Source organism: Pristis pectinata, chromosome 26 (assembly GCF_009764475.1).
Source record: "Pristis pectinata isolate sPriPec2 chromosome 26, sPriPec2.1.pri, whole genome shotgun sequence".
Classification (NCBI taxonomy): Eukaryota; Metazoa; Chordata; class Chondrichthyes; order Rhinopristiformes; family Pristidae; genus Pristis; species Pristis pectinata.
This window is the reverse complement of record NC_067430.1, coordinates 4,469,793-4,485,881: the sequence shown is the minus strand read 5'-3', so window position 1 is coordinate 4,485,881 and position 16,089 is coordinate 4,469,793. Positions and strand designations below refer to the sequence as shown.

Here is a 16,089-nt window from a genome sequence, read left to right as displayed (position 1 = left end):
TAACTATATCAAATTTATAAATTTACTAACTCTCAAAATAAAGAACTATACATCATTCAAAAACGTTCATAACTTTGAAAGCTTTAAAGCTGAGCAGTGACTTTTCATGCAGACACATGTGATATACAAGTTAGTCAATAATATAAATGGCTAGTTATTCTCTTTGGGTGGTTATGTGATAGTATTGGCCTAAATCAATACTTTCCAACCTTTTTCTTAGTATGACACCATATAAATACTGGATTTTCTTTTGTAATCCCCAAATCAGTGCAGGCAACTTGTATACCTCTGCATTAAAATACCTGTCTAGTGCATCTGCAACTCTTTGTTTCAATATATGTTAACCCAAATTGTGTCATGACCCCAAGGTTGGGAACTGCTAGCCTAGATGATGGTAGAACTCTTTGAATAGTACCACTTGAATCTTTTGTGTCGATCAGGATTATGTTTTAATTAACATTTGATCTAAAAGATGGAACTTCTGATAATGGAACACTCCAACAATACTCAATTTCATTGTCAGATGGATTAAGTATTCAACATCTGGAGCAGAGAAGTCCACAATTTTCTGACTGGTGATACCACACTTAATAAGCCAAGTAGCTCAGCATCCCCTGTGAAATACAGCAGTTCACAAATGTAAGTGCTCAAGAATCTTTTTCTTTGAGCAAGGTAAATCTCCAACAGCTATGTAGGTTTAAAGATTTGCTAGAAACTAACACAAACAAGATTGGAATAAACAATTAGCCTTGTTCAGCCAAAGAAAAGTCATTGGTAGAAACCGGTATTAGAGTCTTCCCAATCACATATTTCCTTCAAGTGTAGCAAGGAATTTCTGCACATTTTTGTTTTGTGATGTCATTTGAGTAGTGCTAGCTTCATTCAAAAAGATGGTAGTATTTTTTTAAAGTAGGCAATTTCTTGTGCTTTTGGTTCAGATGGGAATGTGATTGGGAAACGCAGTTGAACATGAAATATGGGTTAAAACTCAGAGTATGTCCAACTGAAAAAGTATAAATGATAGAAATCCTAGATAAAAACAAATTGTCAGTAGTGCTCAGGAAGTCGGGCAGCATCTGTAGGGAGGAAAACAGAATGAACATTTTGGGTCACTGGCCTTTCATTAGAACTGGAAAAATGAGAAAACAAACGTGATGTAGATTGCCTAAATGGAGTGGGGTAAAGAGAACAGAGGGAACGTCTGGGGTAGGATGCAGACTAAAGTTCTCACGATAACCATTGCTTTAAATATCATCGATTAGAAAGAAGAGAAAAGAAGCAAAGGAACAAATTGAAAATAAAATATCCAGTTAAAATCTGTGGAGAGACTGGGGGCAAAAAAACTGGTTACCTGAAATTGTTGAATTCATTATCCATTCCCAGGGGCTGCAATGTACCCAGAGAAAATGAGGTGATATTCCTTGAGCTTACATTGGGTATCGATGGAAAAATGCAGAACGCCAAAGATGGAGTGGTCAGAATAGGACTGGAACAGAGAATTAAAAGTGACAAGCAATTGGAAGCTGAGGTTCCCTCTTGTAGATTGAATGAATGTGTCCTTCAATTTGCTATATCACATTCAGTTCTCAGAATGTTGTCTCCTCTTCAGAGAGGTCCATGCAGATTGAGTGACTGCTTGCCAAGGTAACTCCATTTAAGCTCAGTGAGTCTGAGCTTCCAGTCACCATTCACTTTAATTCTCCGTCCCACTCTGATTTCTGTCTTTGGCCTCCTGCACTGTTCCAATGATTCGCAATGTAAGCTTGAGCAGCATCACCTCATCATCCATCTAGACATGTTGTTGCCTTTGGGACTTAACACTGAATCACCAGCTTATTTTTCCTCACTTCACAGATATTACTAGATGTTTCACTTTCAATTTCTTTCTTTTCTCCATCTTGAATTGCTGATATCAGGCCAACATTCCCATTGCAACTTGTTATTTCAATTATTTAACATTAACAAGTTTCTATTTATATCGGTCTATTTCTCGCTGAGAGTGGGCATTCGGGTCGATGGGGTGGTGGGGAAGGCATATGGCGGGCTTGTCTTTATTCGTCAAGACATTGAGTTCAAGAGTCAGTAAGTTATGCTTTATAAAACTCTAGTTACGCCACATCTGGAGTATTGCATTCAATTCTGGTAGCCCCATTATAGGAAGGATGTGGAGGCTTTGGAGAGGGTGCAGGAGAAGTTTACCAGGAGGCTGCTTGGATTAGAGGAGATGCGTTACAAGTAGATGTTGGACAAACTTCGGTTGTTTACTCTGGAGCGACGGAGGCTGAGGGGAGACCTGATAGAAGTTTATAAAATTGTGAGAGGCATAGATAGAGCAGATAGCCGGTATCTTTCTTTTTCTTTTTCAATCTTTGTATTACTTTTCAAATTAATACCAGATTAATATATAACATCAATGTTTGTACATGTAATACAAAGAGATCGGGAGAACAATCATGGCATGGATAATCATAAAAAAACAATAAAGTATATAAAAAAAAATCTGCAGATCCAACAATCTCTTAGTGAATGAATATAATATAAAAGAAAGGAAAGAAAAAGATTTATTATAAAATATAAAAGAAAGAAAAAAAAAATCCCAAAACAATAAGAAAATTTATAAACAGTATATCAAACTAAGGAAAAAAGAATTAAAAAATAAACAGAAAAAAAAACTGGACTAAAATTTCTCAGTCGAAACAGAGCAATATTATGTCGTCAACTCCGTTCCTCTAAGTTGAAAGGGGATCTATATCATGTGAAAATATTGAATAAATGGACTCCAAACTTCCTCAAATTTAAACGAAGGATCAACAGTACCACTCCTAATTTTTTCCAAGTTTAAACATGATATCGTTTGAGAGAACCATTGAAAAGTAGTAGGGGGTATTGGATCCTTCCATTTAAGCAAAATGGATCGTTTGGCCATTAAGGTAACAAAGGCAATCATACGGTTAGCGGAGGCAGATAAATGGCCAGATTCCATCCTTGGTAACCCAAAGATTGCAGTGATAGGATGAGGTTGTAAATCAATCTTCAATACATTTGAAATAATGTTAAAAATATCTTTCCAATATTTTTCCAAAAGAGGACAGGACCAAAACATATGTGTCAAAGAAGCCACATTTGATTTATATCTGTTACATATAGGATTTATATGTTGCTAAAAACGAGCTAGCTTAGCTTTTGACATATGGGTCCTGTGAACTACCTTAGCCGGTATCTTTCTCCCAAGGTCGAAATATCTAATAGAAGAGGGCATGCATTTAAGGTGAGAGGGGGAAAATTCAAAGGAGATGTGTGGGGCTGGTGTTTTTCACAGAGTGGTGGGTGCCTGGAATGGGCTGCCAAGCGTGATAAGTGGAGGCAGATACGATGGAGGCATTTGAGATGGGCACGTGAATGTGCAGAGAATGGAGGGATATGAGCCATGTGAAGGCAGATGGGATTGGATGTCATTAGATTGGCACAACATTGTGGGCTGAATGGCCTGTTTCTGTACTCTGTATTTACTGCTTAAGCAAATAGTTCATAGGTGTTTTAATGCAGATTAATGTGCAACAGCAGGAAGCCCTTCAACTGTAGCCCTTTGCCTTGAAAGCTTTGGAGTGGCAACACTCACCTTCACTTCCTCCCTTAGCCTGTTGTCCTAACCCTCGAGCGTGCACACAGTCACGGGGAACACATTGCACTAAAAGACCACTGAGTTTTGGGCAGACCATAGAGAGTCTTTCACTGAGTTAATGGTTTCCCAGCAGCAGTTGATATTTGTCTTACCCACCCCAAAGGTGAATCCACTAGACCATTTGGGAGTGTAGTTAAGAGTCAGTCGTACTGCTGTCAGTCTGGAGTCACGGCTGGGTGAAGACAGCTGATTTCTTTCCCTGAAGCATATTAGACAACCAGATATGAATAAGAGCCTATCTTAATTTTTGTATGCTTTAAGATAAATAATTTGTATCCAAGATCTGTCTTAATTCCACAGTGATAACCGCAATTTGAAACCAGCCGTGTATCCAACTCTCTGGATAGAGGAATGAGCGGTTTGTATAATTCATAAATGTAAGAGTTTTCCCCATTGTAACCTTTTCCATGATCTTTTGCTTAATGAAGCATCTAAAACTTCTTTCAAAACATTGTGCAAAAATAGCACATTTTCCCACTATTTAATTCAAAAAAGAGTTTCTAACTTTTATTAAAAAAAACATTTTATAGTCTAATTTGGGAATTAATGTGGTAAGTCATAAGTATGCTGCAAACTAACATGTGGAGGTCTGTTGTGGCATGCTGTGCGGTGATTCCAGACCACAGCCAGTCTATAGTTGATAAAACCAGGGGAGCGACACAGACATCTGGTTTCCTTTTTGGAACATGGATAAAACATTGATCTTTTACCAGTGAGAGACAAGAGCTGGTTTGTTCTCTCAAAAGTTCTGACCAGACTTGAGGTTTTTAATCTCATAAACTTTATTGCTTATTGTTGTTTTAACAATTAGATCATATTAAAAGTTATTACAGGCAACCCCTGCATTACGGCCGCTCGGCTAACAGAAATCTGCCCTTATGGAATTCACAAATCACTAACCAAAAATCTGAGATAAGGAATTAAATTCGCTCTTACAGAATTTATGTGGGGAAAAAAATAAATGAACACAAAATGTGAAAGAAACAACAAACTTTGACTTCTATTCTTAAGTCATTCAGTACTGTGGGGCAATTGACTGGGTGGGCAGTCACAGCTGCGTTTTCCACCCCTCCCCCCCTTTGCCACACCCTCTCCAGTCTGAGGAGATGTGAACAGACGTCTCTGAGTGCGCTGCTGCTGTGCTCTTCATCTGCGAGGCATTTTCTCTGACGTGCTACATTGTGGAGAGCTGCAGTAGCCACGGCCAGCTCCTTAAGGTGATCCCTCAGCCTCTCCTGGAACTGGCTAGTAAGAGAGGTGTTAAAGGATTCCATACATTCCCCTCATCCTGTTTGTTCAATCAGCATGGAAATTCCTTGTGTAACAAATTAGAGAGTTGAATCTGTGTCTGTGATAGGGAGCTAACACACTAACATATTGCATTATTGATTAGCTCTTTAGTTCTAATGATAAGATGAGATATCTTTATGAGTCACATGTACATCGAAACACACAGTGAAATGCATCTTTGCGTAGAGTGTTCTGGGGACAGCCCGCAAGTGTCACCACGCTTCCGGCGCCAACACTGCACGCCCACAACTTGCTAACCCGTATGTCTTTGGAATGTGGGAGGAAACTGGAGCACCTGGAGGAAACCTACACAGACACGGGAGAACGTATAAACTCCTTACAGACAGTTGTCGGAATTGAACCCAGTCGCTGGCGCTGTAAAGCATTACGCTAACCGCTACAGTACCGTACACGATAAGTGATAGAGAAAAGATTTGAAAACAAGAATGAGAATTCTAAAATCGAGATGCTGCTTAACTGGAAGCTAATGTCGATTCAGTGATTGCAGGAATGAAAGGTGATTGGAACCTAATATAACGAGAGCACCCTGGAAAAATATTGGCTTGTTCAGTGTGGCCCATGCCTGACCCACAAAAAAACTCATGTTGCCCCACAAAAAGGAACAGCTAGTAATTTCTTCTCGTAGGAGTATGCAATTAGCAAATAGGATCTTTTTAATTCAAATGACAGGATGTGCTGCTTGAGCTTAACTTCCCAACCTGCCTTAAAATCATCATGTTATCCTGTATCTTACTCTGCACTATAATATATAAATGTGTTGATGATTATAACATATGATCATATAACATGATTATAACAAACTTTATGAGAATGTGAATTTTATGTATTGTGAGAGTTACTGAAGGATGTTGCTTCAAGGTAGTGTTATGATTTGGAGTTTTTCAGTTTTTTGTTTTGGCCCAGTTCAGGGGTGTTTTCAAAGTTTTTATTGCTGTTCAATAAAATTGGGTATTTTCAGTCACTTAAATAAAACTTCACCTGAAGTGATGCATGAACTTTAGGTCTCTAAAGCCCAACTGAACTAAAAACGGTTAATGAAAAGAATTTCAGACCAGATCAACATTTACCTTCATTATTTCTTTGACCAAATCTTAACTTCCTTTCAAGTAACCTTGAACACTTTTTTTGTTCTTATCAGTCTCCATCCCACCTTCCCTCTTGCATTTTTACTCTTCCGATCAGTTTTCCCACTGGCCTGCACATCCCAGGAGCAGATGGGATTAGTCAGTTATCTGTAGGAGCATCTTGATTACCATGAGCATTCTTAAAGCTGAATGAATGAGAATATGAATTCAACATGTTTGACATTTATTGCAGCAGGGAATTTTATCAGTGAAAAATAATATTGGGGAAAAAAACAAATTTCCAGTAGGGCTTTGGGGATGTTTTTATTGTGTTTTATCAGCTGAAACCAAAATCTGAGCTCTGGTCAATGGCCATTGTTTCATGGTGAACGTACCTGATCAAAGCTGGGACACAAGGCAACTTTGTCTTTTTTTGAAAATGACCTTGTAAAATCTGTGCAGTCAGTTGCTGATTATTGTGGCATTTAGTGTTTGTGTAAATTCTGTAACTACATTGATTTCTCTGGCATTACTTCTTGTAATGCCTTCATTTAGGGGATCCATTCTCTCCTTGTTCTCAAAGAAAAACTGAATTATCTTGTCCGAGATTTGTTTCACATCCAATTTTATCTGTAATTTTCCTAGTTTTTGTTTTTGAGGAAAATGACCAATATGGTTTGACTAAGCTAAGCTTGACATAATGGCAGTGAACCTTTTTTTTCCTCAGTATAGTACAAGGTACATCATCTCATTGAGCAGATCGAGGCACCATGTGATTATGATAGAAGTGATGCAACTTGATTTTAAGAACATCTTATCACATTATCCAATCTAAAGACACATTGGCTTCAACCAGATGATGTGATAATATCTTTGGCACTAATGTTAGAACTTTCTTTTTCCACAGAGATACAACTTCTGTATTTGGCTTTACTTTTCCCTGTAATCTTCCCAATTCTTAAGATGCATTAAGTTTCCTGTATAGTTTTGCTTTGTTTGGACCTGTATTTATAAATTCTTTGTGTAACTGCTAATATGTAAATTTAGAATTATGTAAAATCTATGGTATACCTGGAGCCACATATTACATTTTACCTGGGGTACTATTTGCATTTCTACTTGATTGTATAAGAAAGGATAGTTAAGGGATTTCATTCCTGCTTGTTTCTTGAAGTAAAGGAGTTCCAAAGTCCACCACTACTTTTTAGTTTTATCGGCAAATGTGATACCTAACTAATTTGTGACAAGATCGTAATAAGCATTTTTAACTGCAGAATCAACTGTTCTGTGGGTTTAACAATTAAAAGCCAATAGAGCATAGCCCACATAAGTTCACATTAAATGATTAGCTACGTAAAATTATGCGCTACTGTTAACGTTCCCTGAATATTTAGAGCCTCTTGTAGAGATTTTGTTGTTTTATCTGTGTAAGCACGAAAAAAACACACTCCAAACTTGTAGTTTTTCCATTAAATGGTATAAAAGGAGGAAATAAAGCTCAAAGGTGCCCCTCAATTGCAATCATTCATTTGTATCCTGGTTTAAAAATCTCCCTGTTCCTTTCTACTTCATGACTTCTTTGTGAAACACAGTGACTTTTATCTGCTTCTCACTTCATTCAGCATTTAAAGCAAGTCCTAGTATCTGTTCTGATTAATAGTGTTAAGAATTATGGTCTTTTGTGAATATTACTCGTTACTGTATTATAATGATGGTTAAGCTACTATAAGAAGTTATTTAAAACAATCTGCTAGATGAAATGAGTGCAGTGGAGTAGAGAGTACATTCACATTAAAAAAAACATAAATTCTGCAACAAGATAAGGTAATTTAGGTCTTCCAGCCAGCCATATCGATAATATTATTAAAACCTCTGATCTGATATTTTAATGGGGAAAGAAGGCACAAAATAATCCCCAAAATACTGATTGAAAATTAACTGACTGAATAAGTAAAAAAAAGTTAATGATTTGTACAACATATAATGTCCATGGTCATTGTTATGTCATGGACACAGCTTGTTTAATATCAATGAAAGGAAGGCATTTGACCAGCGAAGCCTGCATCACAAGGGTCACTCTTTCAGGAGATGGAGATTCCAAGTACTTTGGTAATGGTTGAGCCTTTTGTCTTTCAGCTTAACCATGCCACATTTGCTGGTGTAAATAATGATGTCCCAGTGTGAACACTGTAGAAAAGTGCAACTGTTTGCTTTTGTTTCACAGCCATGCAGCCCACTTTTACAGCCTCAAAATCTTTATATCATTTCATATGCAAGATGACAATAGATAGAAACAAATTTTTAACAGTGAGATTCTTGTTCTTCAGGTTAAACACTGGGGGGAGCGGGGAAATCATGTGGCTTTAACAACTGCAGCATTTAATTATGTCTTGACACCTGAAACAAGGTGTATCTAAAAAAAAATTGTCTATTTAATTTTATTTTGTTGCTTTATTTTTACATTTGTCCACATTATTTCTCTATTTAGCTGAACTCAGTCAATGTATATTGGTTCTATTTATACAATGAAATATTTGAGTTATTTTCCAAAGCACAATACAAGGTCCTATTTGTCTCTTAAACTTTGATAGTTGAATCATAATGCTTTCAAGTTCACATCAAATCTAACGTCAGTAAGTCATTTATTTCTTCCTCATGGACGTATTTGACGGATTTCTTGAAAAACAGCTTGTTTGTTTTCTATTATGCTTCACTGATCTTGTTTAAATAAAATGTGGTTGAACAGAACATTCAAAGAAGTTGACAAGTAAATATTTTGTTGTGGTTTTTTAGTGACACATTTTCATATCTTTTTCCATCTGGAGGGACTTGGAGACAACAGCAGTGGTCAGGTGGAACCCAGATGTACCCATCAGCAAAACTGTAGGTGAAGCCTCTGTTTTCGTTTTAAATGTTCACTGCATTAATTCCAGAACACTTGATGCTGAAGGATGATAAGTAATTTCCTCAAGCAGTTCATGTCACCTCCATGCTTGAGAGGAAAGTTCAAGCTGTTTATAACTGTCTTCAAATGAGATTTTTATTTTGTTTTTGAATTTGACAATACTGGCACTTTTGCAATTATTGGCCTTTCTTAGTTAGCCTTAAAACAAAAATTGCATAAGATCTTCCCTTTGAACTATCGAAGCCCCAGTGACCATGCTGCCATATTGATACCAGTTAAGAAGATTCTTGGGCCACATTTCTCGGCACTTTTTCTAATGTATATTATGATAGTCTCCACTGCATCTATTCTAAATAAAGCTGACAAACAATATCTTAGGAATAATTTTAACTGACAAAGTCCATGTACATGCCACTTATGGGGTTGAATTTTTCCACACATTCATAATGGTCAGCAAAAATCTTAAATCAAAATGTAAATGTTGAAAATATAATAACAATACTTCACATTTGATTGCTGAAAGAATAATATAGTTAGTACTTAAATTGGAAATCAGTGGTATTTGAATGTGCGATAGTTTTGCTCACTTTATCAAATCCATCTGTTCTGAAAGTTTCTTTAACTTTACTGCTTTCACACCCCTATTAATACAATTAAAAATAAAATATGGCAGAAAAGTATAGTTTTATTTGGCAACAAAATGCTAGGATGTTGGTATTTGTTTGCAATCCCCCGACTCAAAACTTAACCTGTAGACTGTGATGCTAAAGCACAATATTACATATGCAAAGATAAAGAATTGTCCCCAGAATGCTCCAGTAGTCCTGGTAACCAACAAATTGTGGCATAAATGAAAGCAAGAATACTCCTCTGTTCATCTGACTTCACCTGATGCACTAAGATTCAAGTGAACAGAAAAGAAAGTGTAATCTTTGAACGTGAGCTGTTCTAATATTTTTCCCATTTGCATTTCTGTGTGAAATAATATAAACAGGGGTTCTTAACAACACATTTATAGTAAGATGCCATAGACATCTTTAACTTAGTGAATACAGCTGAAAAATCATTTGTTATTCTGTATGTAATTTACGAAATGCCTTTGAAACTCTTGGTTCAACAATTGGCACCAGTTTACTCTTATGACATAACTGCTATAAGTTGTGTGCCAATATTGCTGAAAGAAGCAGGAAGCAGGGTAAAAGTTATTAACTTGACAAGAATGAACTACTTCAGCAATATGTTATTTTTCAGGATTGCCTTGATGGTAGTCATTTTCTTCAGTGTTTTCAAAAACTTAAAAACTAAGGAGAGCCAGTTTTGGTAAACAGGTTTGTTATGAGAGCAGCTGTATAAAGTTCTGTTAGCAGGAGATTGCCAAGATAGGTAGTATTTTCACATTTCAAGAGCTAATAAGCAAGAGCCTTTAATGATATTGCCAGAAAGAGGAAATAAATTAAGTTTTGAAAAATCATAAAACACATTCTGGAGAGTGGTGTTGACTATAAATTAATTTTATGAATACAACAACCACTTCTATTTAGCATAATCACATAATCAATACATTCCAGAACTTTGCCCAAGAAGCTTATTGGACTGTTGGGGAAGGAGACTGATGGTTTAGTCAAAATAAGTAGCCTTGAGATTTAAACACCATTCTTAAATTGAGCATTGGTGGGCTTAGAGTGCATCGGTATAATAACTGATGAGCTTTTGTTAACTTTGGAGGAAAGAGGAGAGGCATGTCAGAAGAGCAAAGGTATGGTATGTGTTGAGACTTAGGAATGAGCGATATCTGGCGTCAGTGATGATTTGGAGGAATTTGAGGTGACTCGAGACTGAAAGCATCTGGATAGGAGAAGTCAGTGTTTGGGTCCGCAGGATAGGATATTGAGTTCTGGCTGAGTTGGTACTTGTACATATGAGGGTTATTTGAGATATTAAGCACATGGTTAAATTGGAGCAAAGATGTCATGTGAATTTATTTATAAACAACTCTCCTAAATTTTCAAAGATCAGTATGTTGAAGGGAAAACAAATCTGTTTATCTTATTGCTTCATTGTGTTAAACTATTGGTGTTGATGTTAGTGAACAGACTAAAGTACCATGTCTAGTGGTTTAGGAACATCTTGGGCATGAGGGCTACTTAACAATGAATTTCCCAATACCACCCACTGATTTTGAGATGGGGCTGAAATTTGAAGGTGACAAAGAAAATATCAGTGCTTGTGTTCCGAGATGAATGTTATGTTGTTCAGTCATTTCAAATTGTATTAACATAGTTTATTTTTATTCTTATATTTTACATCATGTTCTAATAGGTGGCTCCCAAGGCCCAATAATTCTGAATGTGTATAGCTTTTTCCTGAGATCTTGGTAAGAAAAGTGAATAGCAAATCTTAGTAATGGCTAAAAGGTACTAAGTTCCTCCATTGTGACTTGTCATGTAACATACGAGGGACCCTGCTTTCAAATAGAAGATGTCCAGTCAACTTATAAACTGATGTATGAATGAATGGTATAGCAACAGAAGGTTATATGTTTACATTACACACTTGTGTCCTTCAGATACCTTGTATAAATGTAGTCCTTCTCTTTCTTAGACTCTTGCCTGATTAGTCAACCATTTTTTTTCCTCGTGAAACTTTTTATCAGTTTGTTCTGGTAAATTAACACTGTTCAACTTGTAGATTGGGTCCAGCTGTTTAAATAACCCTTCACCTGATGTTGCATGTTTGAAATTCTTATAACTTCTAACTTTACTCGGTAATTGACTGTTATGGATTATACTGAGCAAATCACCACTGTAGATGTTCAAAGTTAACCTGATTTCTTCTGTTAAACTTTTCAACAGTGTTAAGTACTTGATGACTTGTTTGTATCATCAATTTCTGCAATACATAACTAAAACCAGTCAAGACACATCTTTTTGTCACAATGGCAAAATGACATCTTTTGTGTAAATTGAATGCCATTGCATCAGACAATATGGGCATCTGAGCTTTCAAATCTTGTTATATTTTTGAGGGCTTTTGCATTAAATTGTGACAAAATGGTATTTCAAATATAGTAAAATTCTGCCGATTTCCTTAACAGGATATCTTTAAGCTTAATGGAGACACTATTGTGAAGCATAATGTATGTGGTTTCCTAAACTTGGCAGATTACACAGTTTTGAAGTGATTATATACGTATTCACAACTGTAACTAAATATTAATGGGATATACAAACCTCACGGGTATTGATGGAGCTTGGTGCATGATTAACTTCATTAAATCTGAACTAGCAAATATTGCATTTGCACTTCAGTCTCTCATTATGTAGTGTTCTTTCTGTATTTCTTTTTGCCTGACTTGTATTTAAACATATTTGTTTTTCCACTTTTTCTCCCTCTAATCTCTTAAATTCTTGTCTCTGAATAGTGACAAATGAGAGACACCACATGACTGGGTGCTCTTGACTATTCTGCATCACGTCACTGAAATCCAGCCTTTCAAACTTGCTCTTTAGTAACAGTAATTGCACTTCATAGTTAATTCTTTAGATGTGGAGCACTTTGGGACATCCTGAAGATATTTTAGTGAGACGTGCTCTCTTTGATGCTTTATAGGAATTGTACTAAATTGTCTCATTTCATTGACAGCATAAATAACAAACTGCAGCAACCTGAGGCAGCCGCTGGCGTCCTGGAATATGCAATGAAACACTATGGAGAGTTGGTAAGTATTCTCAGTACCTTGCTGTGACAAAAATGTTAAAGATTTATTTTTAATCCTTAAAAATAAAAAGTCTTCCTATGAGAAAGTCCCAGTCTTCACTTGTCAGCTGACCACTTTGGGACTCAGAATTTGAGTTTGCAAGTTGAAGTTTTCAATGCTCACCCTTCCAAATCTTAGATTGCACAAGAAATTAGTGACCAACTACATTAATACTCACTGTTTGACCTGAGAATTTCTATTATAATATACTTTGCAACGCATGGAGCACCTTTGTATAGAGTATTCACCAATCTGCATTGACACATTTGCAACTTGCCAGAGTTCTGGTGTGGGAAAATATGACTCATAGATTTTTGGCACTGCTTGAATGGAATCACTGGTATTCAGTTGTCAGCAGCAATTCTCCGCTATTGTTGCCAAGTTCCTCATCTAATGATGAAACTTGGTTCTTCTATCTGCATTTCATTGGCAATGCCAAGCAATGCTGACGCATTTTTCATTTGTTGATTATGAAAATAATGTTAAAATTCATGTACTCTGGAATTGAACTTAACATTCTGCTTTCATCAGCAATTTTATTTTGTCCAGTCTGCTGGAGGTTATGAAGGAGTTTCCTTAAACTTCAAAACCTGGCTTAAAGGATTAATGTAAGACAATTTAAAGACTGTTAATCATTCACTGTGGTTTCCCTCACTGTTAATGAGAGGGGATGTTTTTAGCTGTCTTAGTTGTAACAGATTGAGAGAAGTTGCAGTATATCTTCTGTAGTAAACAGACATTTTGGTAATTGAAAATTGAAAAAAACTCTAGATGCTGGTGAACTGAAATGTTAAGTCTGTTTGTCTGTCTGCAGATGCTGTCTAACCTGCTGAGTATTTTCGGCACTTTCTGTTTTTATTTTAAGCATGTTGGCAATACCATTGTTATTGCTAAGAGAAAGTAAGACCATCTAGCATTACCATTATCTATTGTTTTCCATTAACTGTTGCACAATTTTGACAAATTCAAAATAAGAATCAAGGGTGATAGTAATGCTGGTATCATTGTTTATTATATTATGGAGATACATTTTAAAACGCACAATATTTTTAAATATTTGAGTTGGTGAAAGATCCCACTGATCTAGCAGTGGACGTTTCTTGTGCTTGTTCTGAGGGTGAGATTCTTCTTTTGCCATCAACAATTTGAAGAAACATTCTATAAAGTCCCATTATTGCTAAGCAAAAGGAAACCTTCATTTCTGAAGTAAAATTTGTCTCCTTTTGGTTCCCCAAGCCTAGAAATAGAATTTTTTATATCTCAAACCCTGCCAGTAGATTATATCCTTGAATACAATGCCTTAAATAGAACCAGAAGTTACTGCAGGGGCACAGTAGGAGGCCATTAGCATTTGAGAACAGTAGAAATCATAAGCTATTTCTCCTTTTTGGAATATGCTACATATCCTTGCCCTTTTCACTTCAAATTTCTACAATTTACAATTTTATATGTTAATCTTTTCAGCATTATTGTCAAATGTTTAAACAAATCCAGCCTGTGGATGTAGTGTACTTAGATTTCCAAAAGGCATTTGACAAGGTGCCACATAAGATGCTGGTTCATAAGAGCCCAAGGAAATGGAGGATGTTTCAAGTTTGTTATCATAGGCAAACATACCCAGGGTATAAATGCCATGAAATTATTTTTTTGCAGCATTACACACGTGACAATATAAATTACATAAAATTAAACTATGTATAATTTATGTTAATTTATCCAACAGAATAAAAACAAACGTAACAACATTTAGTGCAAATTAAGGGAAATATAGTCCGAGTTAGAATTAGGATTTTTCAGGTGGGTTCAAGAACCTGATGGCAGTGGGGAAGAAGCTGTTGCTGAACCATGAGGTGTGCATCTTCAGGCTCCTGTACCTCCTGCCTGTGCATTAGCATGGCTTAAAAACTGGCTGTCATATAGAAAATGAGTTGGAATAAAAGGGTCCTTTTCAGGCTGGAGAGATGTAACTAGTGGATCACCCCAGGGATTGGCTCTTCATCCTCAATTGTTCACTGTTTACATTAATGATCTGAAGGAGGGAATGATATGAAAGGTTTCCAAGTTTAACAATGATACGAAAATAGGTGGAACGGCATGTTGTGATGGGGACGTTGTGATTCTGCAACAGGATATGGATAGATTGAGTGATTGGATGAAAACCTGGCAATTGGAGTTTAACCTGGGGAATTATGATCAGACATAGGCATTGTAGAACAGAATGTTATATTAAAAAGGCAATTCAAAGATATTTTGTCCTGCCATATTGCATTAGCATTTTTGCACTTGGTTGAAATGATGCATTTACCTTGTAAGGAAAAGCAGTGCTTAAATCTCATGCCTACTTTATTGATGTTGCTTGTAATCTATTGGCCCTGCTGCTCCATGTTACAGTTTATCATCGCAGAACACAAAAAAAAATCCATTTCTTAGAATGTGGAAATGTCTTCAGGTCTTGGATATTTAGATTAATGTCTATTGTCAGATCATTAATCTTATTCTGTTACCAAACAAATCATAATTATAATGTTACAAAGCATTCCATGTCATAAAAACACTGAGCGAGTATGAAATCTTTAAATTGAAAATTGTACTTATATGTAAAAAAAAAAGCAGATAGATATCTTTATTAGTCACATTACATCGAAACCCACAGTAAAATGCATCTTTGTGTAGTGTTCTGGGGGCAGCCCACAAGTGTCTCCACACTTCTGACGCCAACATAACATGCCCACAACTTCTTAAACCGGTACACCTTTGAAATGTGGGGGGAAACCGGAGCACCCAGAGGAAACCCACACAGACATGGGGAGAACGTACAAACTCCTTACAGACAGCAGCTGGAATTGAACCCAGGTCGCTGGCGCTGTAATAACGTGACGCTAACCGCTATACTATCGTGCCTGCAAAAAAAACCTGTCTATGTAATGGACCCCAGTAAATAAGGGTTTTTGAAATTAGAAAAAAATACTAGTTTGTTTTATTTGTAAATGCTTTTTGAAAATAGTTGGGTAAAGTAAAAAAAACACCCATTGGTTACTGTCATAGAGTAGTTACAGAAGAGAGGGAGAAATTTGGATATGATACTTTGTTGTAAGGATTAGAACCATAGAACCATACAGCACAAAACAGGCCCTTCGGTCCACCATGTCGTGCCATCCATCAGACCACCCTCACACTACCTAACCCCTTCCTCCCGCATATCCCTCGATCTCGCATTCCTCCATATGCCTATCCAACAAGCTCTTGAACCTGTTCAATGTATCTGCCTCCACCACCACCCCAGGCAGTGCATTCCATGCACCAACCACTCTCTGGGTGAAAAACCTCCCTCTGACATCTCCCCTGAACCTCCCACCCATAACCTTAAAGC

At 36.6% G+C, this 16,089-nt stretch overlaps 1 protein-coding gene across 5 annotated transcripts in view; it reads left to right on the top strand.

The window, feature by feature from the left end:
- Positions 1-16,089, top strand: part of mtor (mechanistic target of rapamycin kinase) — a 237,425-nt gene that overhangs the window by 132,337 nt on the left and 88,999 nt on the right. For 3 of the 5 annotated variants that reach the window (XM_052039580.1, XM_052039582.1, XM_052039583.1), the window contains exons 29-30: positions 8,851-8,940; positions 12,605-12,680. In XM_052039580.1, the coding sequence (XP_051895540.1) occupies positions 8,851-8,940; positions 12,605-12,680 (166 nt within the window). The remainder of the gene's footprint in view (positions 1-8,850; positions 8,941-12,604; positions 12,681-16,089) is intronic. The other 2 variants (XM_052039584.1, XM_052039585.1) reach the window with 1 other exon arrangement.